Source organism: Gallinula chloropus (assembly GCF_964237585.1).
Source record: "Gallinula chloropus genome assembly, chromosome: 17".
Classification (NCBI taxonomy): Eukaryota; Metazoa; Chordata; class Aves; order Gruiformes; family Rallidae; genus Gallinula; species Gallinula chloropus.
The window spans coordinates 14,329,036-14,356,888 of NC_140102.1; the positions used below are offsets into that span (position 1 = coordinate 14,329,036).

The window sequence follows — 27,853 nt, forward strand, 5'->3', positions numbered from 1 at the left end:
GCAGTACAGATACTGTTGTGGTTTTGCCCCAACCGAGTCAAGCACCAGCCAGCTGCTCCTGCTCTAAGGGGTGTGTGTGGAGTTTGGGGAAGGGAGGAAAAAGAAACACATTCCCCCATCCCCAAACCTCAGGGGCTGGGATAAGGACATTTACTGGGACAGCAAAGAAAGGGGCACACAACAAGAAGAGGACTTCATAGCAGAATAGATATACTGGTGCTACACGATGCAGTGTCTCACTGAACTGCACAGCTCAGGCTGTACAGCTCAGAGCTGTCCTGAACCCAGACTGTCCCCTTTACACTGAACATGACATAACTGGCATGGAATACCCCCTTTGGCCAGTTTGGGTCACCTGTCCCTGCTGTGTCCTGCCCCAGCTCCCTGGGTGCCCCCCACCTTCTCACTAGCAGGGCAGGATGAACAACTGAGAAGTCCTTGATTGCTTGGCAGCAACTAAAACCATCCATGTGCTGTCAGCACTGACTCCCAAACACAGCATTCCACCTCCTGACAGAGAGAACATTAACTCCATCCTGGCTGAAACCAGGACAGGTAAGCAGAAGAGTCTCATCCCTCAGTGCTCAGGACTTCCATCTTCCTTGCACGGTGGCGGCAGCCGCCTCTGCGCGCTCCGAAAGCGGCCCCAGCACGGGACTCTGGCTGGCAGCAGCTGAATCACAGGGCTGCAGTCCCTGCTCTCTGCATAACACGTAGGTGCCTGTGGAGCTCATTGCCAGGGCGCTGCTGCAGTGCTCAGTTCACCCTGAGCAGTGGCTTCCACACAACCTGCTGCTCATCTTCTCTGTGTGCAGGTGACAAACCGGGTGCCAGTGCCTGTTCCATGTCACTGAGCGGTGCTGGGGAAACCAGCCCCAGATGAGCCAGGCACAGCCTCACTGCTTACCTGAAAGTTGGTCTCTGTGCTGGAGCTGGCACTCCAAAAACAGCGACTGGAACAGTTTTATCTCCAGCTGCTGGTGGATATTCCAGGCTGCTGGGGGCACAGCCACTACTGTGGCACCTGAGCACCTCACGGCCAGGCTACAAGGCAAACTCAGTAATTCAGGTGCCTCCCCACATAGGGAACAACTCCACCACAAAACCCAGCCCTCAGGAGAAGTCCTTCCAGCAACTACAAACTGTTTACTATCAGCTCCCTGCCTTCCCATCAGCGAGCACGAGGATCAGGGCAGTTCTGCTTCATAGAGTGTGACAAGCAGTTATTGAGGCGGCAGCTCTCCGGGGATCTCACCCTGCTGCCTTCAACTCCCATTTCCAAAGGGCTGCTGTTTGCTTAGGATACCTCGATCCTGATTTCCAAGGACCTTCATTGGCAGTGGCTGGGGTTACACTGACCCACCACAGAGCAGCACGAGGGGCTCACTGCAGGCAGACACCACCCAGTGCATCCTGCTGAGGCTGCCCCTATCTAAAGATCAATTGATACAGTTTGGAAAGAGCCTCAAACACCAACTATGAGACTGAAATCGTTTATTTGCACGTTCTGCTTTCACACAGCTCGCTCAAGGGACAGAAGTCTGGGATAAAGTCTTGTTCACCTCAACTCCTGTGTGTGTGCCACCAACGGGCACAGCCTGAGCGCTTTCCTGCTGTCAGGATAAGGCGTTTCAGCGGAGCAGGAAGCAGTGGGGGCTGTTCCAGGGAAGCCTTGCTCTCCGAGCTGCCTGCTGCATGGCCTGGAAGCTGCTTGAGTTGCAGAGAGGGCACAGAAGAGGCCAGTATGAAAATAAACTTCTCAGAATTATAAATAGTACAAAACGAAACGAACGGCCGGTGCAGCCCGTCGTTGCACACTCGTGTCTGACCCAAGGAGCTGTCAGGGTCTGCGTGGAGGGCAGGGCAGAGGGTTCCTGCCTGTGGGAGGGCAGTTCCTGCCCACATGGTGTGTGTGGCTCCACGTAAGCTGGAGCACTGGGTATTGAACCACTGCCCAGCCCCCTGTGCGAAGGGAGAGCCGAGGGGTTGGAGCACAACTGCCGCCTCCCACGCAGGGACCGGGGTGGTGCAACACCCATGGCAAGAGTCTTTCAGGAGGGAATCATGCCTTTATTCCGCTTCCTGTCAGCCATGGCTCGGCGGTTATGGTTGGCTCTTGTGCTTTTGTTTGCTTCCTTCTTCCGCCGCTCCTGCACCGTCTCCCGGTTCTGCCCGTGGCCCTTCGTGTTCCCCACCACGGCAGAGCTGTCGTGCTTGTGCCTGGAGCACACAGGAAAGGGACATCACAACAGGGGACATGATATCCTGATCCCAAGAAACAGGGGGGGTGCGAGGAGTGTGGCCATTGGGCCCAGAGCCTCAGCTCTCCACAGCTCTGTGGGGCTTCTGCAACAGCCACGACTGCATCCTACTCTGTCAGCTAAAGCTGTGCAGAAACTGGCTCTATTAAACTGCCCTGAAATCCCTGTGGCAGCTGTCCAAGCTCTGGGAAGCTGTGCTCTCCAAGACTGCATCTTACACAGGGTCCTGGTGCTTGTGATAGAGGGCTGTGCCTCCCTGTTCAATGGGATAGGATGGGACAGGCAGGCAGCAGTGAAGGAAAAGCCAGGTAAGGAAATTACCACTGCCGTGGTGGTGACCCTGCCACACAGGAATGTTAAGGAACAGGCACAGTTTCACCCTGCCAAGGAGACCCTTCCTTACCCCTTCCTTGCAAGGTAAGCCAGGCGCCGGGCTTCAGCTCTCTCCCGCAGCACAGCTGGGTCCTGCACGAAATGGTCCTAGGAGGGAGGAAGGACAGAGCTCAGTCACCTCACCAGCATCCTGCAAAGGGCTAGAGCAGGAGGCCATCCTGACACACCATGGAACAGAGTCAGTTCCTTGTTCACTCTCTCTCCTGGCTACACCAGTGGGATCGTGCTGGTGACCATAAACACAAAACCTGGCAGAAACATCTTCCCACATCCTACCTCTGCCAGCACCACCACCACTATTTCCAGTATATCCACTACACCAGAGTGTTACTGGCCCTCAAAGTGTTCTGCTGGCATCACCTGCCTAAGGAATAAAGGGGCTGAAACCTGTCCATGGAGCAGGGTCAGTGCAGGAAGCGGGGCACAGCTGTACTCAGGGATGTTTCATGGTCCAGCAGAGCACAGGAGGAGCCACTCTGGAAAGCAGCTCAGTCTCCGTGCTGCTGTTCCCAGATGCTCCACACCACCTCTGGCAAACACCAGCAGGTGAAGTGGGTAAGAGGCATGGTAAACCTTAACACAACTCCAAACACAAACTTAATGTCACCTTTGCTCTTTCCTTTTCAGCTTCTTCCTCCTCCTCCTCTTCATCATCTTCCTCTTCCTCCTGTCCTTCCTCCTGTCCTTTAGGTCTCAAAACTTGGGGAATGGTGAATGGCCTGAGAATTAAGCCACAAAGGGTCAGCAGTGAAGAGAGCACAGCCAACAGTGTTCCACATGCCCTCCTTGTTTCCCACCACCTCTTTCAAAACCAAGAAGCTTCAAATTTCATGGACTTGCTTCTTTTTCCTAGGGGGAAAAAACACCCCACCCCAAAACCCAAAGAGACACCCAGTAGTTAATGGCACATGAATGAACACCAATGCCCTTCACTGAGGAATGTTTGCTATGAAGTTGTCACTGAAAATAATAATAGTTTAGGAAAAAAGGAGCAGGTCAGGAAAAACCTGAAATGCAACAATGAATTTCTCCATGGAAACAACTGCTTCCTCTGGCCAAAGGGGATCCAGGCACAGCCACGAGTCAGGAATACGCTTCAGCTCCCCAGCCAGGGAACGTCTGCTGTGCAGAGAGGAATCTGCAAACCTCGAGCTCAGACAGAAACATTGATGCTCAGGAAGTGCTGTGCTGTAAAAACCTCCAGCTCTGGCCTGTGGTTATCCATGGAGCCCCAAATTCATTGCTGCACCCCAGTTTCATACAGGCAGAATTCCTTGGAGAAATCCAGCAAGCTTTATGAATCACCCTGAGCACACAGAGCAGCAAAAGGCCCAGGGGATGGAGGAAGAATTTAATTTAGCATGTGCCTACAGCTCTTCTTTAATATATACATGTACAACATGTGTGTGCTTAAATTCTGCTGGAATTCTGACCCACCTTCCCACTGTCCAAGAGATAAACATACACCCAGAAAAGCCTGTTACTTCAAACCTACACACATAGTTTTTGGCAGTAACATCCCCTAATTGTCCCTACTGCCTCCCTAAGAAGAGCGGGACCTGAAATAGGGGAAAAGACCCGAGTGCCACACTGTTATGGACAAGACACAAAGAGTTTAAACTGCAGCTTCACCACGCTTCAGGAGTGGGGGAGAAAAGGCAAAAGGAACCCCAAATACACACTCTGGTTTAAGGCTAGAAATGGGACCTCTCCAGAAGACATCCGAATTTAAAGGGCCACTTTCAGAAACATTAAACCAACTTTTAAAACACATGGTTTCTATCTCTAGCTCTTATTTCCAAAATTAACATTCTACAACCTCCATCCCAAACTAACCCTTCGCTTCCCACGAGCTAATTGCCTCTGGCAGCTCAGTCACCATGCAGAGTGCTGTGCAAGGACTGAATCCCAGGTGTTGGCACACCAACGTGTCAGGACTGGCATGGAGGAGAAGTCCAGTTGTACAGTTCTCCAAATCCCCAAGTTTTTCCTTGCTAAGCAGCTGTTTTACACTGCCCAGCTACCCTCAGCCCTGGCAGCCCCCTTCCCCCCGCTGAGGGGTGGTTTGCTATAAGCAGCAGCACTGCTGTGCCTCAGCACAGTGACCTGCCCAGGCAATAGCCAAGCCCTGCACACACAGAAAGTGGGAGCACGCGAACGGTCCGGGCACACGCTCCGGCAACGCTCCCTACCAACAGGAGAGTGGGACAAATCCCCCTCCTCACATGGTGTGGAGAGAATGGCACAGGGGGTTGTCTGAAGCATCCTTTCTGAGGGCCAGAGCCAAACCCAGCACTCAATGGGTTTGAGCAAGCAGGACAACTCTAGGTGAGGATTCCCTCAAGCCCCAGCACCTACCTCCTACTGATCAGCTCATCATCCGAGTCGGCATCATTGGCCCCCACTTGGTTTCCATCGTAAGTGTCGTCATACTCATCCTCATAGTCCTCCCCGTAGAGCTGAGCCTCTCCCTGTGGCACAGGGATCTCCTCCACGACCACGCTGTACTGGCTGTAGCGCTCCTTCTGCTCGGCAACCAGGCGCTTGTCATTCAGCAGACTCCGGGTCGTGTCCTTCTCCCGCCTGCACTCCACAGCAGGGAAAAGGAGAGGCACACACAAAGGCAGGGTAAAGATTTTCTCTTTCAATTAGGGGTTGGTTTGGTTTTTTTTTTCCTCCTGGCAGTAAGTGGAAGCTGAAGCAACACAAGTCTTATCTCAGACTCCACAAGCACTACTTAAGCCTACCTATTTCCCCTCTGATTTGTAGGAGGGATGTTTGTCTGGCTACTAAGAACGGCCACTCCTGGCTTGGAACAAAGTTGGTCTTAAACAGAAGCCCCACAAGATTACACAGCGGATAAGAACAGGAATTGGAGCCTCCCACTGCCATTTGAGACAGAAAGGAAGCTTTTACTGGAGGCCAAATGCAATTACACTCAAGCTGAAATCTGGCCAAGATCCAGGACAACCCGAGGAGTCCAAGGGATCTTGAAGGGTGTGCTGTTAGGGCTGAGACTCCAGCCCACAAGGCAGCTCTGCAAGGCCCAGAGTGCCCTCTAACACCATGCTGCAGCATCAGCCTGGTGGACTGGGGGCTGCACGGGAAGAACTGCTGCACAGACACCTTGTGTTCCTACACTCAAGCAACTCAGCTTGCAAACATGAGATGCAAAATGAGAATGTAGATGGGGAGGATGAAAAAATTATCCAGTGTGGTGAGTACAGATTAGAGTGGGCACAACTGAGAGTGGAAAGAGCCAACCAGAGTGGTGTTTCTGATCTGACCTGGCTCAAAGCACCCCAGGTACAGTTTTCTTTTTAAATTTAGAGGGCAAGTAAATTGTATTTTATAGAAGGGAAGACCAAGACAAAGAATGTTGACAGAGGTATTAAAAGGCAGCCACGGAGATGCTGGGTCTCACGCTGCACAAGCATGAACTCTTTGAAGCCCCTTTTTCAGGCCAGCCAAGTACATGCATATGGCAAAGGGATTCCACATCCAAGTGTTCACAGGCCCTCAAAGCCCAGAAGGAACACACACCAGGGATTGATCTGACATCTGGATGTTATCAGCGAAAGAACCCACTCAAAGCACTGTCAGTGACTCAAGAAGGGATTAGGCTTACATGACGTGGTAGCAAGCAGTGGGGAAGTGATCTGAGCAGCCTGAGTTTCATTAAGAATCTCAAAGCACAGTAACATTGCTGTGAGCTGTGGTTCCCCTCTCTGCCATGACTCACGCCTGCATTTAGCTGCAAAAGGCGCCACAAAGCACGCGGTTAGTTCACACATACCCAGGCTGGGATAGCATCTTCTGTTGGGATTAGGCATGAGACTAACTAACCATCTGGTAATTGTTTCCTGTTGAGCTGGTCTGTTGACTTGCAGAAGAGTTTCAGGCACCAATTCCAGGAAAAGCAGTGGGATAGCTCCTCTGGTCCCCTGGCATTCAGGACACGCTCTGACTTTGAGAGCCAACTTCAGCTAGCAATTATGGCCAGACAGGCAGAGACAGGTGAGATCACTTTTCAGGATCAGCAAAGAATGACAGCTATGCCAGGACATTCACTTCCTGGTGCTTGTTTCTCCCCTCAGCCTGGCGTGGCTTTCTCCTCCTCATTAACAGTCCCTGCCCCAAAGTGCTTATGTGTAACCAGCGATGGGACCCTGGTTCGGCTCCTGAAACTCTACTGCAACATCACACTCAGACAGCAACACCACTCAAAGCACAAGCTGAGTTTGGTGAGCAAAAGACTTTACAAGAAAAGAAAAAGAAAGAGGGAAAAAGATGCACCTACACACTCTGAATCTGAACCAGACCTCAAGATAGGCTCAGAGATGCCTGGTACCCAGGCACTTGGGTAAAGCATTTGGGTTTCTTGCTGGAAGGAAGAAGTTTCACTCTCAGTGCTGGAAGGAGAAACTCTTCCTAACTACAGAGTTCTGAATGTTAAATCCTAGAGAGGAATGTACAGTAGCTTATCCTTTGATTTAGACAGATATAGTTGGCCTGGGCATAGGGTTGACCACATCTGGTCATGGTGAGTTAGGTCCAGGTTTTAAACCCCACTGAAAACAGAAATAATGTGCCTGGAGTCCCACAGAGTGTTCTCAGCGTCAGAAGAACCATTTCGAAATGAAGACATAGCCTGAGGGAAGCCAAGAGACACCAGGAACAGCAGCAATAAGAGGGGGATAATCCCAAGAGATCACAGCACAGCAGGAGAGACGCTGGCTTTCCCAAGGAGCAGCGTTACCACTGGAGAGAGGACAGGGCAGCAGCCGTAGGGGAACACAGTGGGAGCAGGGTCCCACCCCCCAGCTCCGGGATGACCTTCAAAAGCTCTACAAGTGATCTGCAGAGGGAGCTCCCAGCAGGGTTATTCCACACGCTGGATGTGCCATGCTCTGTGGTCTTGTCCGTGCTCTCCAGCCTTATCCAGCTGCTGCAGCAACCACCTAAATGTGCAAAACTCTGGGGAGGTGGGAGATAACTGAGAGCACCCACACACAAGGCTCCTGCTGACAAGGTGCCTGCCTGCACTCTGAGCAAGGCAAGATGATGAGGAAACGGAGAGAGATTGTGCTGGGGATTCTTTGCTATGGACACTTCAAAAGTCATTCTCTTGGCCAGAGAGAGAATCAATTATTTTCTTGCCTGGCTGAGCCAAGAGAAGCTCTACAGCACTGCTGCTGAAAGGTTCTTCAACTGGACTTTGGGACTAAAATGGTTTTCTCCTCAGAGTTTGATGCAACTTTGCAACTGAAACCTTACCCAGGAGCTCCTGGGGTCTTGCAGTTCTATCTCCAGCCAGGCTCTTACTTATGCTCAGCATAAACACATACTAACATAAAGATCAGACTTGGCTGGTTAGAGAAAGGGAATAAAAAGAATGTGAAACCCATAAACCATGCTACAGAGGTGCAGCTGGCATCAGAGGGAGCCAGCAGGGTGATGTCCTAACCTAAATCTGCACAGAGTGTGGCACACAATGCCAGGCAGAAGGCAAAGGAGATGCAGGAAGCAGCAGCCACAGGAACAACAACAGCCTAAGCCACCGAGCAGTATCAGGAGATGGATACTGGAGCTTCACTTGGATCCACACCAAATCATTATTCATTCTCAGAAGGTTCTGAGCTGCAATTCCAGTTTGTATGGACAGTTCTGTTTCAAGGTTTGTTGTTCAGTACAAGTGTGGCATTAAGACCAAGAAGCAAGAGCCCCACGTTGCAAATGAGTTTGGCAGAGCAGCATACAGAGGAAAGCTAATTAGGAAAAACACTCACTGAGACCAACCCCCTCATAATATTTCATTTCTCTTTCCCAGAGGAATGGAAGAAACAGGTGGGAAACATTTCTGATAAGCCTTACCACCCCCTGCCAACAATGTGTGCAGGAGGTTTGTACGTGAAATAAACCTGCAGGTTTGCAGACACTCATTCCCCCTGACAGACAGGGTTAATTGAGGGTGCACAGAACTCACCTCTTGCCTTTTTGTATCCGAGAAACATCCACTGAGTCCCTGCTGAAAACATCAAACTCATCGTTCTGGAAAACATTATAGCGAGAAGTGACTAGAGGAGTCGGGTCTGGCTTCAGCTGCCTGTTAAAAGAGAAAGAGAGGATAAAAACCAGAGGTGAGCTGAGGGAGACCAAGTCCTCTCCTTCCTAAAACCTTGGTTTGTTCTTTGCCAGTTGCCAAGTCACCCACAGCATGCCAAGATCCTCCTCATGGTGCTGGCTGGCTGGGTCACGGATTGCTATTCCTTCACAGCCGCACTATAGTACGTGCGTGACCACTACGTGGCATGGGTAGGGAAAAGGCAGGGGTTTCAGAGCCTGTTTCTGAGGGAAAACTAAAGCAGCTTCTAGAAAGCAAAGAGGCAATTCTGCTTTTCATTTAAGAACAAGTAAAACTGCACAAAAGCATAGAATATCCAACAGACTGTCTGGTCTCAAAACAGCGACTCAATAAAGCCAAGCACTAAGTATGATGAATTACATGCTGGAAAAGATTCCAACAATTTGCTGCTGCTGATTTCAGGATATTTATCTCCCTATGGTTCCCTATTAATTCTTTCTCAGGGTTCCAGGTTTACATTTGTTCAACTTATAAGTCAAGAGATGATTATTTCTGCATTCATTGTGCAGTGCTGTTAGCTCAGCTGGGCACCTGGAAATGCTGCTGCGCTCACTTGTAACATCAGCAGCCATCAAAAGGCTCCATTTGCTCCTGAACTGAGTTTTGTTTCAAGATGCAAGAGGCAGGAAAAAAACCACCCCCAAACATAAATCCAGCCCCATCTTCAGTAAGTGCTGGCGTCGCAGAAATAAATAACCCTTCCAAAAGGCCACCCACATCCCTGGTGCCAAAGTCAGCAGATCTGAGCACGAGAGCGTGAAGGCTGTTGCAAAACTAAGATTTTTCTAGACCCTTTTTTCTGATAATGATGCTTTCCCTCTCTAATGGAAGGATGAGACAGTCTGCCTGTTCCTCCAGGAAATGTGAACAAGCAGCACATTCGCATCCTGACGCTCCATCAGGAACTGCTGCTGCAGCACAAACACACGCTAGCAGCTGCAGACAAACCAAAACAACTCAATCCCACTGCCAGCTCTGAACCCTACACCACAGTTACAACCTAGAGAAGCAAGCAAAAGCCTGGCAAGTTTCTCAAAGGGTGGATAAAAATGGATCTAAATTGCCACTTCTGATCTCTCTCTGGTTTAAATTCCATCGCAAGCCAGCAGCCTGTCAAACACTGTATCCGACCCATTCAGCAGAGCAGCCACTGGCAGAGCTCCTCTGGAGACAAGACTCTGCTCCCTTTCCTGCAGGACACCTACAGCAACCCATTCTACCGCCCAGCCCAGTCTAAGCCTATGTCCCACAATGGGGTTTTAATCTTTATTTGAGCTTTTAAAGTACAAGTATTTTTGTTCCCACATCACAAAACACAAAACAGCACCTGCTCTGCTGAAATCCTGGTCAGTCAAGCATTGTGCCCTCCCTGGGGACACAACAGGGCAGAGAGTTAGCAGTGGATGGCATTGAGTAGCGCTCTCTGCAGCTGTCTACCCCAGGAAAACACACGTGCGACTCCCCAGAGCTAACAAGAGCCTGCAGTAAGGAAGCTGTCAGATGATAACCCACAAATGAAAAAACCAAAGGCATCGAAGCTGCCCCACACCTCTGCATCGTTCGGGACAGCTTGTCCAAGTTTGGCAGCAGCTTATCTTCTAGAATGTTGTTGATCACTTGCTCGGCGTTGTAATTGTACTCCTCCAGGCAGGCCAGGATGAAGCCCTCACCAAGGTCTGGCAGAAGGTCTTTCACTTGGGAGATCAGAGAGTCCAGCTCCACCCCTGACACCTTGGCAACGGGAGCAGCAGCTGCGCCAGCACACTGCAGGTACCAAACAGAATTGGGGGTGTTACCAGACACAGAGAGCAGCTGAGGCAGGTATGCAGGGTAAGAAAGGGAAAGGAGCAGGCTGGGCTACCAGAATTTCAACACAACTAAGTTGAAACATGAGGGGTCTCTTGTGGTGTTTATGGTACACAGACGTGGGCACAAAACTGCTTTTGGCTGTCCCTGAGTCGGCGAGATAACAGATAACATGGGCACTGAAAACACAAGCACATGAACCACAGCGATGAAGCCGTGTTTGAACAGGCAGCAGGAGCCCCAGGCCAGTGAGAGTCAGGAGCAATCTGCTCCTAGATAACATTGGGATTCAGGCACAGCTTCGTTTCTCATTTCCCAAGGCACACAGGTGCACTGAAATCTAGCAAAGGGAAGAAAGGGGACTAAATCTCTTGTAATCCCAAGACCTGGGCAACCCAATCCTCTCCTCACAGGCAGGTGAAGTAAAGAAAGCGCAGAACCCTGTCCTACCCACGGCGCTCCGCTCACCTCATCCTCTGATGCATAAGCAGCCCTGAGCTCTTCCATGTCCTCAGCAGAGCTCTCTGCTATCGCTGAGGCTCCCTTAGATGCTGCTGCTGGTGGTGTTGGATCTTTAACGACTTGTGCTTTTTTCCTGTCTGCCCCTTCCCATGCGCTCTCCACTGCTTGGAGGATATAGCCTGTCCTGGTCTCATCTCTAAGAGGACAGCATTAAGGACATTTCTAGGTGCATGGATTCAGACCTCACCTTGAAACAGCTATGTCCTCAGTGACTCCCAAGCCTGTGCCTACGTTAACATTCCCCCTTTCTTTAAGAGAAAACTTTCCATCACTCACTGCCAGTCACGCAGCACTGGAAGTGCTGCTGGTGTGAAGGAATCGAAGAGCAGCAAGGTCTGCAAAACCCCAAGCAGGCAGCAAAGGATACAGTGTGGAGGATGCTTGCTGAAGCAGACTGACATCATCCTCAAGAGGAAACAGCTCATCATAGTCACGGAGAAACCTGAAAATGCAGAAACAAGTTTAATCAAACTCAAGAATAAATTACTGGCAGAGCTGTCACACACTGCGTGTGATGCCACTTTGACTGGGGGTGATGTGAGGGAGAGCAGCCCTTTGGGAAAGGACTTGGGGTACTGATGGATGCAAAGCTGGACATGAGCCAACGATTGCCACTTGCAGCCCAGAAAGCCAATGGCATCCTGGGCTGCATCACCAGAAGTGTGGCCAGCAGATTGAGTGAAGGGATTCTCCAGCTCTGCTCTGCTGAGACCCCCTTGCAGTGCTGTGTCCAGCTCTGGAGCCCTCAGCACAAGAAGGACATGGACCTCTTGGAGAGGGTCCAGATGAGACCATGAGGATGATCTGAGGGCTGGAGCACCTCTTCTGTAAAGACAGGCTGAGAGAGTTGGGCTGGCTCAGCCTGGAGAGGAGAAGGCCGTGAGGAGACTTCCGAGCCCCTTCCAGTCCCTGAGGGGACCTACAGGAAAGCTGGGAAGGGCTGTTTGTAAGGGCCTGGAGCGATGGGATGAGAGATGATGGGTTTAAACTAGAGCAGGGCAGGGTTAGATGAGACCTTAGGAAGAAATTCTTCCCTCTGAGGGCGGTGAGACACTGGCACAGGCTGCCCAGAGAGGTGGTGGATGACCCATCCCTTGAGACATTCAAGGTCAGGGTAGATGAAGCTCTGAGCAACCTGATCTAGTTCTACATGTCCCTGCTCGCTGTGGGGGGGTTGGACTAGATGGCCTCTGAAGGTCCCTTCCAACCCAACACATCCTGTAAGTCCGTGACTTCTGTCACACACTTTCACCCCTTTGACATCCTCACTGCTCAGGTGGGAACACATACCCCCCTCTCAACCAATGCAAAATTCCAGCATGGGTGCCCATTCCTGATTTCCCCCCCATTACACCATACACTTCCCCCCAAGCCAGCAGAACCAGCTGCAACACTCCCTGTGCCCTGAGACTTGTAACCCAGCGCTGCATCACAGAGAAAGTGTGGCTTGACTTTAACCCCACTGGAATGACAGCACGGTCAGAGGACAGGATGGAACTCCCAGTTCTGCCACTTACTCACTTTGCATCTTCAGCATTAGCCTTGACACCCCAATTGAAAAGCACAGAGTAGCAATAGCCACCTCACCTGTTATGGCAGCAATGGCCAGATCACTATCCTCCACTGCGAGAGCCGGGATTACAGAGAGTAAAGAGTAAAACTCTCCAGCATCACACAACATCCTCACCTTTACAATAAAGTCGGTACTGCAGCCTGAAATCATCTCACAGCACTTCTCCCACCTAGTTAGAGTGATTTCTAACTCCCGAGTGCATCATAACCCCTCAGAACAATGTCTCGGGCAATTCTGCCGTAAAGAATGGATGAGGAGGCCAAGCTGACCTTCCCCCTGGGCCTCTTTCAGCCAGACTCACCTCCTTTCCTGAAGCACCGAAGTGAAGATCTGTAGAAATTCTTCAATAAAAGGCTGAATGTTCTCACAGCTGCAGAAGACAATGGTACAAGGGAGTGAAAACCTTGGCGGTAAGGCTGCCGCATCGCACCGTCACCACACTCCGCCTCGTGAGCCACACGAGTCGCGGTCACACACCGAGGGGAAAACAGATTTCAGTCCACTTTTGGGCTTCCACAGGAGCAACGGGCCAAGTGGAAACAAGATTCTTTTGTGGCTTTGGCAAACCCTCCAGCCAGCTAGATTTAAAGCTGTACCACAGCTGGAATCACAGGACTTCTGACAGACTTCACAAATCACAGTTCAATGCCTCAGACTTAACAATAAGCCCAAAAGGGTGTGTAGCTTTTGTAATCACACTCTCACCATCAATGGTCTTGGGATTATACCAGTGAACCTCCCAGAAAATATGTGCTCACCTACATAAGAACACATGCCAAGCAGACTCCTAGCCCAACGCCTCTGGCAGAGTGCCTAAACCTACCATCGCTGCCTGTATTTCTCTAGAAGCCCCACACATCATCTTCCTGGTAGCTTTAGCTCTCCTCAAACTGGCAAGGAGTTTTTGGAGCTGTCCTTAATTGCCTCTGAAGTCCATCCAGTCCTTCATAGTGAGGGACCTGAACACGTGGGGCTCTTGGGGTTGTTTATACTCTCAGTGTTGCAGTGGGTGCTGAAGGCAATACTCAGGTAGGCAAGGGCAGGCACGGCTGCTGCTGCACCCCTAAGGGCTGGATTTACAGCATGGACAGGCTGGGTGATACGAGCCCCAGTCACAAAAGAAGTCAAGGAAGCAAATCCACGGGTCTTATAAGGAATTCCACCAATTCCCTCCCTCCTTGTCTTCTATTGAAGTGAAATGACACCCACAAATACCAGCAGCCTCCAAAACTGGTAACGAGGAGAGGGGAGACCAGCCCAAGGGAGCACTGGCCTTGCCTGCAATTGAGATCCGAGTTCCTGGCTCCAGGCCCAAGACACAACATGATTTTAGGTCATTTCATTTCTCTACTTCATATGGACAGTTACACTTGCTTTCACTTTGAGCTTACTCACAAAGCTACCAGTACACGATTTTCAAGATGGGGGAATGAGCTAGGTAAAGGCACCAGTCTCTGGATTTCAAACGACTGTGTGCAGCAATCTGTAGCACCATGTTGCTTTTACTACAGTGTCTCAGTCAAGGTATCTACACACAGCATCTGAATTCACAACTTCACCATTAACAGTTGTTTGAAAGCTCATTCAACCACAGCCTTCTCCTGCTCCAGTGGGGTCAACACACGGCTCTCCACATCACTTCTGGATCACAGAGCTTCATCTGGGACCTTCCTGCTACGGGAGACAACCGACTTCTGATCTTAGCCAGAGTCTTTGGCTCCAACCCCAACACAAAGAGTTGGACCCATTCATTTTCTCCAGGAAATTGGAAAGTGGGGAAACAATCTCCATCACAATGACAATCAAATAACTGGCCGGTTCCACACAGCCCAAGTGCCAATACCTGCTTTCTAGGATGGGCTGCAGACAGACTTGGTTTATTAGGATGTGGAAAGCTTCTATCATCTTCTTCCTGGAATGTGAAATTCTCCTCCACAAATCAGCAACAACACTGCAGAGAGAGCAAAAGGACACACTGCTGGTGTCAGCACAAGAAATCCGAATCCTTAGCACACCTTCACTCCAAAGTTACCCCTCCAGAGGGGAAATTTCATTATCAGAATAACTTCTTTGCTGCAAGGAGAAGAGATTAGAGCCATTTCATACTCCTCATGGAAAAATCCATGCTCTAAACAAAGTTGGTCTCAATCACCAATTTTTCCCACAGCCAGACACACGATATCTCAACTGTACCGGCACAGCCTGCTCCTTAAAATGAGACCAATCTGTACATAGAGATATCAGTCATTTTTTCCACATTTTGTTACAATTTGAATGCATCTCTCATCAAGTTTCTTCTTAGAGAGCAGAGAAAGAAATCATTAGTCACCCCACTGCCCAGGAAAATTTGGAATTAGAAAAGCCATCTCTGGCTTTAGATAGAAAGACTCTGCAGAGGTGGGTAAAGCAGCATGAAGTGACTTTTTAACTAAGCCCAGGAAGAGTCTTATTAAAGAGAAAAAGGCAAGCCTTTGCAGATGTTCTCACCTGTTATCCTCATAATGCCTCTTCTTAATTGCAGATTCCAGCTCAGGAATTGCCAATTCATAAAATGAAGCTAATCTGTACAAAGGGGTGACAAAACAGCGACTGTCAGCTGAGGCTTCAAAAAGAATTTGCTAGAAGATAAAGCAAATGGTTAATTTCATTAAACTCTCCTCACTGGCAGCAGCTGACAGCATCATCCCTTGTTATTTGTTCCCTGAACCCCAGGCAAGCAACCATGCAGGAGATGAAGAGCAGCACTTGGAGGAGACCACCGGGGCAGCTCGGAAGGTGTGAGCAAAGAAACACCTTTGCAAAGCCTCGTGCTGCATGAACAGAACAGTCTGCCCACCCTAGAACCCTCCCAAACACACATCTGCAGTCTGTGTCCCTCCCAAAACACCCTGCCCCCTGCCACCCCAGTATCCTTATGGCCCTTATCTGTGCTAAAGCTGGATGTGAGACAGGGAATCACAGAATCATGCAGTATCCTGAGTTGGAAGGGATCCCTAAGGATCGTTGAGGCCAACCCCTGGCTCCACAGGGGTTTCACCATGTGAAGGGGTGTACAGCTGTGTGCTACATACACTGCCCTTTTTCCTGGGGAAATACCCACATACAGAACTCTAGTGGCATTTGGGAATCTGGTTATCTGCTTGTGTGAAGCTGATGGAGCACTTGGTTCTCAGCAGAGGTCCTCTTGAGCAACAACAGCCAAGGGCAACAGTTGTAGACAAAAACCTCTCTCTGTAAACATACCCTGAGCAAATCAGAACTACAGAGCTACCAAAATCAATCAGGAACACTTCCAGCAGTGTGGTACCACGAACTTTGTATCTTAGGGACATATGAGGCTTCCTCTCCTTTTTACTTTTCAGGGGAATTAGTTTAGTGGTAGTTCCACAGCACCATATCCCAGTTTCTGTATGCTTAGTAGAAGTTCTAGCACCTAGTTCCAAAAGATAGGATTTCTTACTGGCCTTGCTATTCAGCTCTGCTCTAGGTGGGCATTTAGATGAAGGTACCTGATGTGCAGAAAGCCTAGTAGGATGTTTCAGTAGGATGGGGCAGGGAGGAGACAAAATTAGGTCCAGATTCACAGGGAGCCCCTTTCTCAGGGACAGAGCACCAAGAGACGCAGCCACACGCCCCTGCAGCCACACGGCCCCGCAGCCAGCATCGCTTCCCCAGGAACAAGGTGTTACAAATCATGCTTTACAGCACTTGGCACAGAAGCTCAGCCTGCAGCACTGCAGAGCTGGGGCTCCATTAAGAACATCACATCCAGCATCACGTCCCTGCCTCGCACTCGGAGCCAAGCATGTTACATGAATATCCTTGAGGCAGATGTAGCACAAGCTGGTCGATACTTTTGAGTCAGGGTGAGAAATCAGGAGGTGCCAACTGACTGATTCATGCTCACAGAGGTTCCAAAAAGATGACACCTCAATCAGTTTTCCCTCCCCACTCCCAAGACCCAGTCGTTAGCAATGAAAACACTGCTGTCGTCCCACTGCGCAGGGATCAGGCCTGTTTTAGCACATCTCTGACATCAACAGGAGAATTAAAGGCAAAAGCCTTTCCCCTCCAAGGAACCAAGCATGTAAGCAGTGCTGCTTGCCAAGCCAAACAGCCACCAGCAGTCCACCAAACCGCTCCTCAATGACAACATGTGAGGAGGACAGAAACCTCTGTGCCCCAGAGCAGCATTGCTCAACCTGCGCCCACAAACCACTGGCAGCTGTAGGACTTCCGAGGTTTGCGACAGGGCTGGGAACAAAAGCAAACACTAACAAGCAAACAAAGCAGGAAATAAGGACACTAAATGAACACACTTCAGATGGTCCTAAACACAGGCTGTTGCAGCAAGGCTCTATGAAATGATCTGGGAGCTTAAAGCTCCTGGAGTGGGGCGGGTAGGTGCCGCTCAAGGGCTTGCAGCCGCTGTGGGAACACACTGCTCTGATCCCAAGTTGGTCTGGGAATTAGCTGTCAGCCCAGCTGTGACAGCACTGGCTTGTCAGCCTCTGCCAGGCACTCAGCTTTAACCCAACCTCAGTAATATTCTTTAGCCTAAAACGTCACCAGAGCATCAAACAAATGTGTTTCTCTGAAGAGGCTGATGGACCACCTCTCCGTCAGACGTTCTACCTCCCCTGCTTCAGGCCCTATGGCAGGAAGCTCTTTGTGTTGGCAGCTCTTTTCTGCTCACCCCTCTCCACCCTTTCCAACACACACCAGGTACTGTCTACTGTCATGGTCACCTGGTTCTAGGATCCAGACAATGCTGAAGGTGAAATACAACAAACTCTAGACATCCCTACATTTATTTCCTGGGACATTCTGTATTCCTGTCTGTGAACCTAACAGTCTCTCCCATCTGCCTTTAACAAAGGCAGCACTGGGACAGGACACAGCAGCATATTCAGTATTTTTACTTCCCCAAGACAAGCTCTGATCTGCAGCCCAAGATGTACCTGTAGCAAAACTCATGTTTTTGGAAGGTCTGGCAAGCTGATGGGAAGACATCAAGAAACGCCCAGATGGTCGTGCAAGTGTCACACAAGTAGAGCACGATATCCTTCAGCTCCTGGGACAGAAAGAGAGAGCCATTAGAGAAAGGGTTTAGAAGACAAATCTTATGAGGAGTGGCTGAGGGAGCTGGGATTGTTTAGTCTGGAAAAAAGGAGACTGAGGGGAGACCTCCTTGCTCTCTACAGCTACCTAAAAGGGGGAACAGTCTGAAGTTGTGTCAGGGGAAGTTTAGATTGGATATCAGGAAAAAATTCTTTACTGCCAGGGCTCTAAGGTATTGGCACAGGCTGCCCAGGGAGGCAGCTGAGTCACTGTCCCTGGAGGGGGTTAAGAGTAGATGCTGTACTTGGTGACAAGGTCTAGTGTTGGACCTAGTAGGGCTGGAGAGATGGTTGGACTCAATGATCTTGAAGGTCTTTTCCAACCCAAACCATTCTGTGATTCTATGAAAACCAGACAAGTTTCCCTAGGAACAGGGTGTAACTCATTAAGGGGACATGTCAAACCTTTTCCCTGACTGCACAGTCTGCTACTGATTGCAAACACCTTACATGTTACCGGGTCTAGAGGCAGACACAACCTCTCTACTACAACTTTACTCTATCCTTTAGCACCTGTCATGCAATCCCAACTGCTCACTCTCATGAAAGATTTTGTGAAATTAGAAGAATCCTCATTGCATCCTGCTCTGGATGGTGACTTTGCCCTCTATGTGTCCTCTACCCAGAGTATTCTTCCCTGTCTGTGGGGAAGCACCACGTAGCAATAGCACAGCGATTGAAGGGATGATTCCAGCAGTCTGTTTGAGTGCCAGATGCATTTCCAGGGTGGCTGTAACAACACCCACACGCAGGCTGCATGACTCAGATTTTGCAGAAGACTGTGCTCACTGAGATGGGGCCTGTCTCTGCAAAGGACAGGACACCAACCCCCTCTTCATTAACTGAAGTTCAACTAGAGGTTTCTGCAGATCTGATCACCATCAGGGTTAGGTGGGGACTTTGGGCAGATGCTCTGTTACATTAATATAAACCAGTTCAGCAAAAGAAGAGGCTGGGTTTAAAAAGAGCCCAGGCTGCAAGGGGTATGGTCGAAACACACATGGTGGAAAGGCTTCATCAGCAAATCACAGGACAGACAGTGACATGCAACCACGTGCTGTATGAGCCACCAGTATTTAGGAACAGAATGACCTGCTGTGGTCTCACTGCTCCACAGAGATCAGTCTGCAGGACCACACACAGAGCCATGCAGGCAGCAGCAGCTCTACCTGGAGTGGCATGTTCCCCGGAGTCACGTTCACTCTTTCTTCCAGTTTCTGGGGCTCAGCAGAGGCTCCTTCACACTGCAAACCACATTTGTGTAAAATATTGTTGTACACCTAGAGCAAGAGAACAGGAGAGTGTGACAACAGCCGGGGGAAAGCAGTGGGGGGCGCTTTATCTCCTTAAGCATCACTGCTACACCTGCAATAAGGGGCTATTTCCACAGAGGTGGAGCTGTGTGAGGCGAGGGCTGCAGTGGACTCCTGCTGGTCGCAGCAGGAAGGGTCACCCTGCACTTCCAAAGGTCCCTGCAACTCGCAAGCATCACGTGGAGGGGTGAGAGACGGACTGCTGCTGACCCAAGTACTCGGCTGTGTCAGGGAGTCAGCCAGCGTGGCTGGCACTGGGAAGGGACCCCGGATCCAACCAACCCCATGTGCAAGGGAATTTGAGCCCATGTCCTGCTTAGGAACCACTCCCAAAGCCCTTCAGGCTCCCAGGTTAGCAGGACAGATCTTGTGGGTCTTCTAAGCAAAGACCCTGGGGAGAAGCTTACTGACTTGGGCTCCAGATTACTACAGCAATATAGGACCAGTTTAAACCCAACTCCTCCACATCTGCACCCCAAGAGATGTGCCAAACCCTCCTCCTAGAGACATGACCATGGGCAACTAAAGGCACCAGAGCTGCATCTCTGGGTGAACACTGCTGGTTCTACAGGGCATGTAAGCTCTTCAACCTGCACTGCAAAGTGTGAGCACATACATAGCTTCATGAATCAGTAACAACACATCTTTGAGTTATGTCCATGTGCTCGAGATGCAGAGTGATACCCACACAATGGTCACTGAGCCCCACAGTACCGAAACCAGTCAGTGTTCTGCAGGGAAGCTGCTCTGATGTGCCACATCACAAGGAAAAAGGAAGAAAATAAATCTCTGTTCTCCTGCCCAGTGATTCATTTGAAGGTTTGGTCTTGCCTCCTAGAATATTTTTTTTAAAGTTATGTCACCCCTGAGATTGAGCTCTAACAGCTTCTTCACACGTGGAAGGGAAGAACGGGGGCTTTCAGAAAGTCAAGTGACATTATAGGTGTCTTGGGGCAAACCTTATCTTGGGTTTGTTTATTTTTGTGCATAGATGAGCTCTGTGAGGACGTAAACATGACATTTTCAGGGTACAAAGATGTCAAGGCATCTTGATTTCCCCCCCCCCCCCCCCCCAGGTTAAACATGAATCCTGCTTACTGAGTCTAGGGAATACACAAGCTGCTTAGAAAAGCTGAAAGCTCTGATGTGGAGAGGTGCCAAATACCTTTTGCATAGTGACAATGCCCCCCTTCCAACAGGCTCTCACTGACTCCTGAGAACCTGCAGCATTAACACTGACCCCCTGGGCCCCTCACTACAAGGACATCGATGCTTGAGCATGTCCAGAGAAGGGCTGCAAATCCAGTGAAGGGTTTAGAAGACAAATCTTATAAGGAGCAGCTGAGGGAGCTGGGACTGTTTAGTCTGGAGAAAAGGAGGCTGAGGGGAGACCTCAGTGCTCTCTACAGCTACCTACAAGGTGGTTGTAGTGAGGTGGGGGTCAGTCTTTTGTCCCTGGTAGCTAGTGACAGGACAAGGGGAAACAGCCTGAAGTTGCATCAGGGGAAGTTTAGGCTGGCTATGAGGAAAAATTCCTTCACTGAAAGGGCTGTCAGATATTGGAACAGGCTGCCCAGGGAGCTGGGTGAGTCACCAGCCCTGGAGGTGTTTAAAAGAAGAGGAGATGTTTAAAAGAGGAGGAGATGTACTTGGTGACATGGTCTAACATTGGATCTAGTAGGGCTGGAGAGATGGTTTGATTCAATGATCTTGAAGGTCTTTTCCAACAGAAACCATTCTATGATTCTATGATGGTTCAAAACCTACCTGACACAGGTGAGCATAAACTAGAGAAAGAAAGCAACAGCAAATACATTCTGCTTGCCTATAGCCAAGTTTGCTCCCTTCCACCCTCTAAACCCTGCCCCATTCCCAGAGGAGATCCACAGCCCGGGCCAAGCAGGAAAGCAGTACCTGGAGGACAGTGGGCAGAGTTTCATCCAGGTCACTGAAGTAACTTGGCTGCTGAGTGAAGATGTTTTCTGAGGAGGGAAGAGAACCATTTCCCATTAGTTCAGACACTTGTGCCAACAAGCAGAGTCCTACCAGAAGATGTCCTTGTAGCATTCCTGGCACCCCCACCCCCTAATAACCACTTAGGACATGGGCTGACTCCTCTGCTCTTGCACAGGGCCTGTCCCTGTGAAGCTGGCCCATCGACTCTCCAGAGCAGCCAGAGAGGTGGTAATGAGAATATGCTCATTGGAGCAGAGCAAACAAGGTGTTGGATGATTCACACCCCAGAGGCCGAATCAATGAATAATGCAAATACGATCGCTAAACATTCCCAGCACCTTTATTTGACAGCTGGAGTTGACTTTTAATTATTGATAACAGTTCAGCATACACTGGAAAACCTTCTGCAGAATATTTCTTAAAGGTAATGAGGCTTTAGTAATACCTGCTATTATATTACTAGGACTTCACTGTCCTTACAAAATACTCCACTGAGTAACGGCGTGCCATAAATCCTCCCCCAGGAAGCACAGAGGCTGCCTGTTTCTCTCTGAATTACTGCTCAGCCCATGAAAATTAACAGAGTTCTCTCCAGCATGGACAGAGCACAGCTAAGAGTTACAAGACAGGTTTCAGAAAGATTTACACCCTGAGAAGAACCTGAAGTTTATCAAGCTATGAATCACACCCCAGAACTGCCCGTGCCTTCACTGTAACAACACAGTTGCTTGCACGCAGTGTTACTGAGTTGCACTCCAAAGCTTATGCATAATTCAAATGAGGTCTCTGTGATTCTCTGATTCATACACTCAGGTCATCTTCAGAATATTTTAAGACCCAAATAATCTAAGCTTCACATCTGAAAGAGAACTATCTGTCTTGTCCTGCCTCCATCCCACCTCAGAAGCTCGATAGATGAATTTAGAGTGGAAGTTACTGAGAAAGGATAAAGGGGTTCAAAAATGCAAGGCTTCTAAAAGCTTTTCTGGGCTGGAAATTTGGCTGCATCACATGATCTCTAACACACCTCATGTCAGTAACACTGGAAATGAGACACAAAGAGCTACCACAGAAAGGGAAAAGTTTCGTTACATGACCTGCAGACAGAGTGGGTTAGACTTTAGGAAGAAGAGCTCTGTCCAAGGTTAGGTGCTCTTCCATCTGTGGTCAGGTGGCTGCTAAAGAGCACAGGTAGCTCCCTTGTGATAAACCCAGAGGCTAAGCCAACATGCCCCCTCTTCCTAAGCAGGTTGGAGCATCTGAGGCTGAGATGTTGCTTAATACAGGCTTGCCACCAAGGCTGTACAGATCCAGAGAATTCTAGGGGTAAGCACAGCTTGAGCAACACTCTGAAGTGCTCTGTGGTTTCAAAGCACTATATAAATCAACACCTGCATTGAAACTTCAACTTCTCCCACTTCACAGACCAGTGATTGCTTCATGTTGGCCGTTTCACTTGGCTCCTAGCTCTGGGAACAAAAGCACTCCTGAGCAGTTGGACCGTGCCCCACCTCCTGACCCTCCTCCCTCCCTGCCCAGGAATAGAGTTGTTTGTCCCTTCCTGTCTCTATCAGGATTTTATGGAGCCCTTGCTGTGCTCTTCCAGCAACTGAGGACACAATTAGTTGGCATGGGAAACAACCAGTGAGCCTTGGTTCAGGCCTAACACCATGCACCCAGCTCAGGAAAGCTAAGCTGCCGGCCACAACGCATTCCTTGACATAAGTGAAGTTCATATCTGGTCTAGAAATTACCAGCTCTAGTTGCTACTGAGCAATTTGTTGTCAGAGCAGTAATACTGCTATAGAAACCCATTTGTTACTTGCCATTATCTGAGTAAGCAAAAGCCTAAATGTGACAAGCTGCTCCTTGGCTTAACTAACCGATCATCTTCTGGAGCAGGAGACCATTTCCTTTTCCAAAAAGCACACAGAGATCCAGAATCTTCGGGATGTCAAACAGGAAGTTATTGTAAATAATTTCTCCAAAGACAGAGGGAGTGATAAAATGATCCTAGAGGGAGAGAAAAAGAGCCACAAGTAAATGAAAGGATAAACTGTTATCTAACTCTGCAGTGTATTTAGCATTTCTTTTTCTGGAAGGCAGAAACTCTGCTTACACCATGTCCTGCAGAGCCCTTCAGCCCCCCAGTCCAGGTGCTTGTTGCTGCCACATCACCATCTACAACATCAAGCCAAGCAATCCACCTGAACTTAAACCAAGAAGGCACTTCCAGTTCGTTCAGTTCCTGGACCTGGCTCACTACATGCTGAAACAATCAAGCAAGCTGACAAAGAATGGCTCAGCAAAGCAGCAGGAGTGAGTAGCCAGGCACAGGAACAACTTAACTGGCACTGAAAAAAAAGAGACATGGGATCACAGCCTGAGGTTACTGCACCCTGGAAGAGCAGAATCAAGGCATCCAAGACGACTGCACCAGTGACAAGCAGGAAGGAAAACCAGGATCTGCAGCTCTATACACTGAGTGCTAGAACACCGGGTCAAAACACACGCACCTCCTGACATGGAAGGAATCTCTGCTACAATCCTAGATGACAGCAACACCCCACTGTCTCTGCCTGTGAGAAGCAAGCTAGAAAATGTGATTTGGGATTTTCAGAAGAGAAATGTGCTTATGCTGGCACATGCTTTCAGCCCCAGCAAGAGGCGGGTACGTGCATCCCCCCGCTGAGGCAGCGGGACGGGGCTTTCTGCTGGCTGCGCTCAGGTTCTAGAACTGCTGACTGCCTGTGCCACAACGGGCTATTCATCTGCTTCACACTGCTCAACTCTAAAATGGTTTCAAATGCTCGTCTGCCTCATTAGAGCAGGAAGACTTAATCAGATCCTGGAATGAAAGCCACCATAGAGGTGTCGTATGGTGGCTGAGGCGGTGCCAGCTGCAGGCTGCGTTCCTCCCGCCCGCTCCCACCCCAGTCCTCTGACTCCCTCTCCCAAGTCTTTCCTCCAAACCTCCTGAACAGTTCTGCTGTGGTAATCAGGAGAATCAGCACATCACTAAATAACACATCAGGAGCTGATGAGGATATTGAGGGAGTAATTGCTGCAGCACAAGGTGCCTCACTCGTCCCGCCCAAAGGCCTTGTGAGACGCCTCCGGTGCTGATGGGGGGACCCACTCACAATTAGGGCCAAGTGCATCTTTCAATTATGATGCCAAGAAAACAGTAATTTAAAGAACTTCACTGTGCCTCCAAAACTTGGGGAAAGTTCAAGGAGAGACAAGCATTAGTGCAGCCTACATGACACGGTACAGTGGAGGTGGCACTGAGGAGCGAATGTTCAGCTACCGATGCCCCAAAGAGCCTCTGTCCCACCCTGCCATGCAAAGCCCAAGGTGCTATTTCTCTTCTGACAGTGATGTAGAACAACACTGCTCATGGCTAACCTGCTATTACTTAGTTCATTCCTTGGTTCTCCTTCCTAGGAAAGCACTGAATAGTTCAGATAACCACTCAGAGCTGAAGCATCACATCCATATGGAGAAACAGATGGATAAACACAGGCAGGGAGAGGAAATGCAGCTGGCCATGCAAAGTAAAAACCATCATTTCTCCCTAAGCTACATGGCCTGGAGCACCTGCAAGGCCAAGGGATACTTACCTTGGACTCCTTGTGAGTGGACATTCTGAGGAAAGTCAGGAAGACGCTCCGGTGAAGACACCTCTGCATGTCATTCACCTCCGGGTGACAATCCAACACCACGTCAAACTTGCGGGGGGCATTGCTCAGGTAGGAGTCCAGACACTTCTGCAGCGTCTCATCAAAGATCACCTTGCACAGGGAGAGGCAGGAAAACAGGGAGAAGGGAATGTCAAACCTTCACAGGTCACACTCATGGGGAACCCAGTTACATTTAGCAGCAATCTAAATTAGATATGAGGGGGAAGATTTTTACAGAGAGAGTGGTGAGGGGCTGGAACAGGCTGCCCAGAGAGGGGGTGGGTGCCCCATCCCTGGGGGTGTTCAGGGCCAGGTTGGATGGGCCCTGGGCAACCTTGTGTAGCTCCAGGCTGGAGGTTGGTGACCCTGCCTGTGGCAGGGGGGTTGGAGCTCTGTGATCCTTGGGATCCCTTCCAACCCATGCCATTCTGTGATTCTAAAACACTCCAGAGCTCTAAAAGGATCCACATTAAATAGAGAGAAACTCAAAACCCACAAGGAAAAAGGGAAATAGTACTTTCTTTGCATGGAAAGGTGCACTAATTACAATTAAAACGCTTGAGAAATGACATAATGAGCATATCCAGGTCTTTATGAAAACGATTTAAAGTTTGGGGCTTTCACAATTCTCCATGCTTTTTCTCCATTGTCCACAGAACAATTATTACCTGGCACCAAAATTTGTCATGAGGCAAAGCCAGAAGCCAGTTCAGGTCATCTGCAATGAATTTTGCTCGCTCCAAGAATTCCTCCACTAAAGCAGGGTCTCTGACAACAGGTGGTGGTCTGTATAGCACAAAAGACCGATCTGCTTTTATTTCTGGGTGCTGCAGAAAGCCAGAACACTGGATTAAAACCACAGACCAAGTGACAGGAATGCCCAGTTACCATTTGCTCACTGAAGTGCAAGAAACCAACACAAAATTCCTCTTTAATACAATCTGGCAGTCGGTTCCCTGGTGAATTCCCATCTTCTGACCTTTCACAGCAGCAGATCAGCTGGTTTGTATCCTTACTCATCAACACTATTTTCAGCCCTTCATCATTTGGTAGCGCTGCAGCTTGCTTTCTGTTCACCAAAACCCTTGCAAAGCAATCCTCCCCCACCTTCAAGCCAAACAGCAACAGCTTAATGCCACACCTCTGCCATGTGGCCTGCACTCTCTCTTTTTCCCTCCAAACTGGTTCTTGCACAACATTCCATCAAGTCAAACCGACATGACCACCAAACACAGGGCAGAAACATGTCACTACCCTTCCCAAGGGTTACTGAACAGGCTTTGCACTCCCATCCTAAAATGAGAATGATGGTGAGTAGTGAGCAGCAGCTTTCAGCTCTGCCTCAACCCACACTGGGCCCCCCAGTTCAAGACAAACAAGGAGTTACTGGAGAGAGTCCAGGGGAGGGCTATGAGGATGATGAGGGGCTTGGAGCATCTCTCAGATGAGGAGAGGCTGTGAGAGCTGGGGCTCTTTAGCCTGGAGAGGACCAAGAGGGTATCTCATTAATGCTTATCACTATCTAAAGGGTGGGTGTCAAGGGGACAGGGCCAGACTCTTCTCAGTGGTGCCCAGTGACAGGACAAGGGCCAGTGGGCACAAACTGGAGCACAGGAAGATCCATCCCAACATGAGGCAAAACTCCATCACTCTGCAGGTGTCCAAACCCAGGGATGGGCTGCCCAGCCTCCAGGTAGAGAGGCTGGAGAGTCTCCTTCTCTGGGGAGATCCTAAACCTGCCTGGATGTGTTCCTGTGTGACCTGCTCAAGGTGACCCTGCTTTAGCAGGAGGTTGGACTGGGTGATCTCCAGAGGGCCCACCAACCCCCACCAGTCTGTGAGTCCGTGTGCCCCAGGTAAGCTTCCTTACAAACAAGCAGCTTTAGCAGCAGGTCCCCCTTCTGCAGCATGCCCAGGAGAAGGCATCTCCACACCTCCTTATTTCTGCCAGAAAAGCATAACCGTGGGTTTCATTTTCTGATTTGACCAAGTTGGAGCCAGAGGATGCCATAAGTGGACAGACTTATCATGGAGCTGATCTTCACACAGTGTGCAGAAGCTCCCAAAGCATCCAGAGGGACTGTGGAGTCTCCTTCTCTGGAGACATTCCAGCCCTGTCTGGACACTGACTTGCCCTGTCCTAGGCGCCCTGCTTGGGCAGGGGGTTGGACCCAATGAGCTCTGGAGGTCCCTTCCAACCCCTGGGATTCTGTGATTTTCTCTATTGTAGCAAAGGTTATATCACTAATTGGGCTGTTCCTTAAAGAATAAGGAGTTCTGGGAGAACAGTTTACTACTGGTGTTGAACACAGCAAGTTTTCATTCATCCATCACTGAAATAAAATTCTAGGCTATTTGAATGCACTAAAACACAGAGAAATAAATTGCTTCAACAGGCAAACTGACCCAATTTCATCATATCCTGAGCCAAGGGCTGGTTTTGCCCACTCCCAGCCACATAAGAGTTATTTGTTACAGGCCTTGCTTGGCTTTCAGGAAAAACACAGCTCACCAGTGCTGGTAAAGTTCTCAGCTTCCCTGTCTTGGGATCCCTCTCTGTCAGCTGGAGTTCATCCAGAGGCAGCGCTGGCATCGTGATGACTTGTTCCTGTCTTCAGCAAACAGAAAAACAAAAGCAGCTCAGGATACATTTTACAAGGTCAGTCAACCAAAAGCACAACCCCACTGTAACACACGTACACAGGGTGGCTGGAAATACCTTCATGCAGAGTGTTTATACACCACCCAAAACCTCGAGGGAACACCCAAGAACCAGCTGCACATGCCTCACAAGAAAGCTTTTAGGTGGTGCTGGACCTTCACCCCTGTTCTGAGAGGCCATGGACACCTTCCAGGAGCACAAAACACACTTGGGGGCATTGCTTAGCATGGGAGTGTTGTGGTTTATGTGGCAGGCAGGGTTAGAATGGCAGCAAGGAAAATAAAGGTAATAAAAATAACATACAAGCGATGCACAGCCCACCAGTCACTCACCACCCACAGACCACCGGTGCACAGCTAGCTCCTGAGCTGTGGTCTAATCCCCTGGGCAGCTTCCCCCCAGTTATATATGGAGCACAA

General features: G+C 49.6%; 1 protein-coding gene across 1 annotated transcript; it reads right to left on the reverse strand.

The window, feature by feature from the left end:
- Positions 1-1,483: 1,483 nt before the first annotated feature.
- On the reverse strand, positions 1,484-27,365 carry ASCC2 (activating signal cointegrator 1 complex subunit 2; the record flags this gene model as incomplete). The annotated part of the gene is made up of 18 exons (XM_084271999.1): positions 1,484-2,220; positions 2,665-2,741; positions 3,262-3,373; positions 5,013-5,237; positions 8,641-8,760; positions 10,349-10,563; positions 11,074-11,263; positions 11,495-11,569; positions 13,002-13,070; positions 14,544-14,651; positions 15,188-15,262; positions 17,662-17,774; positions 18,990-19,100; positions 21,048-21,115; positions 22,973-23,102; positions 24,713-24,883; positions 25,441-25,599; positions 27,285-27,365. 18 exons carry the CDS (start codon positions 27,363-27,365, stop codon positions 2,052-2,054), a joined length of 2,268 nt encoding a protein of 755 aa, XP_084128125.1. The 3' UTR covers positions 1,484-2,051.
- Positions 27,366-27,853: the final 488 nt, after the last annotated feature.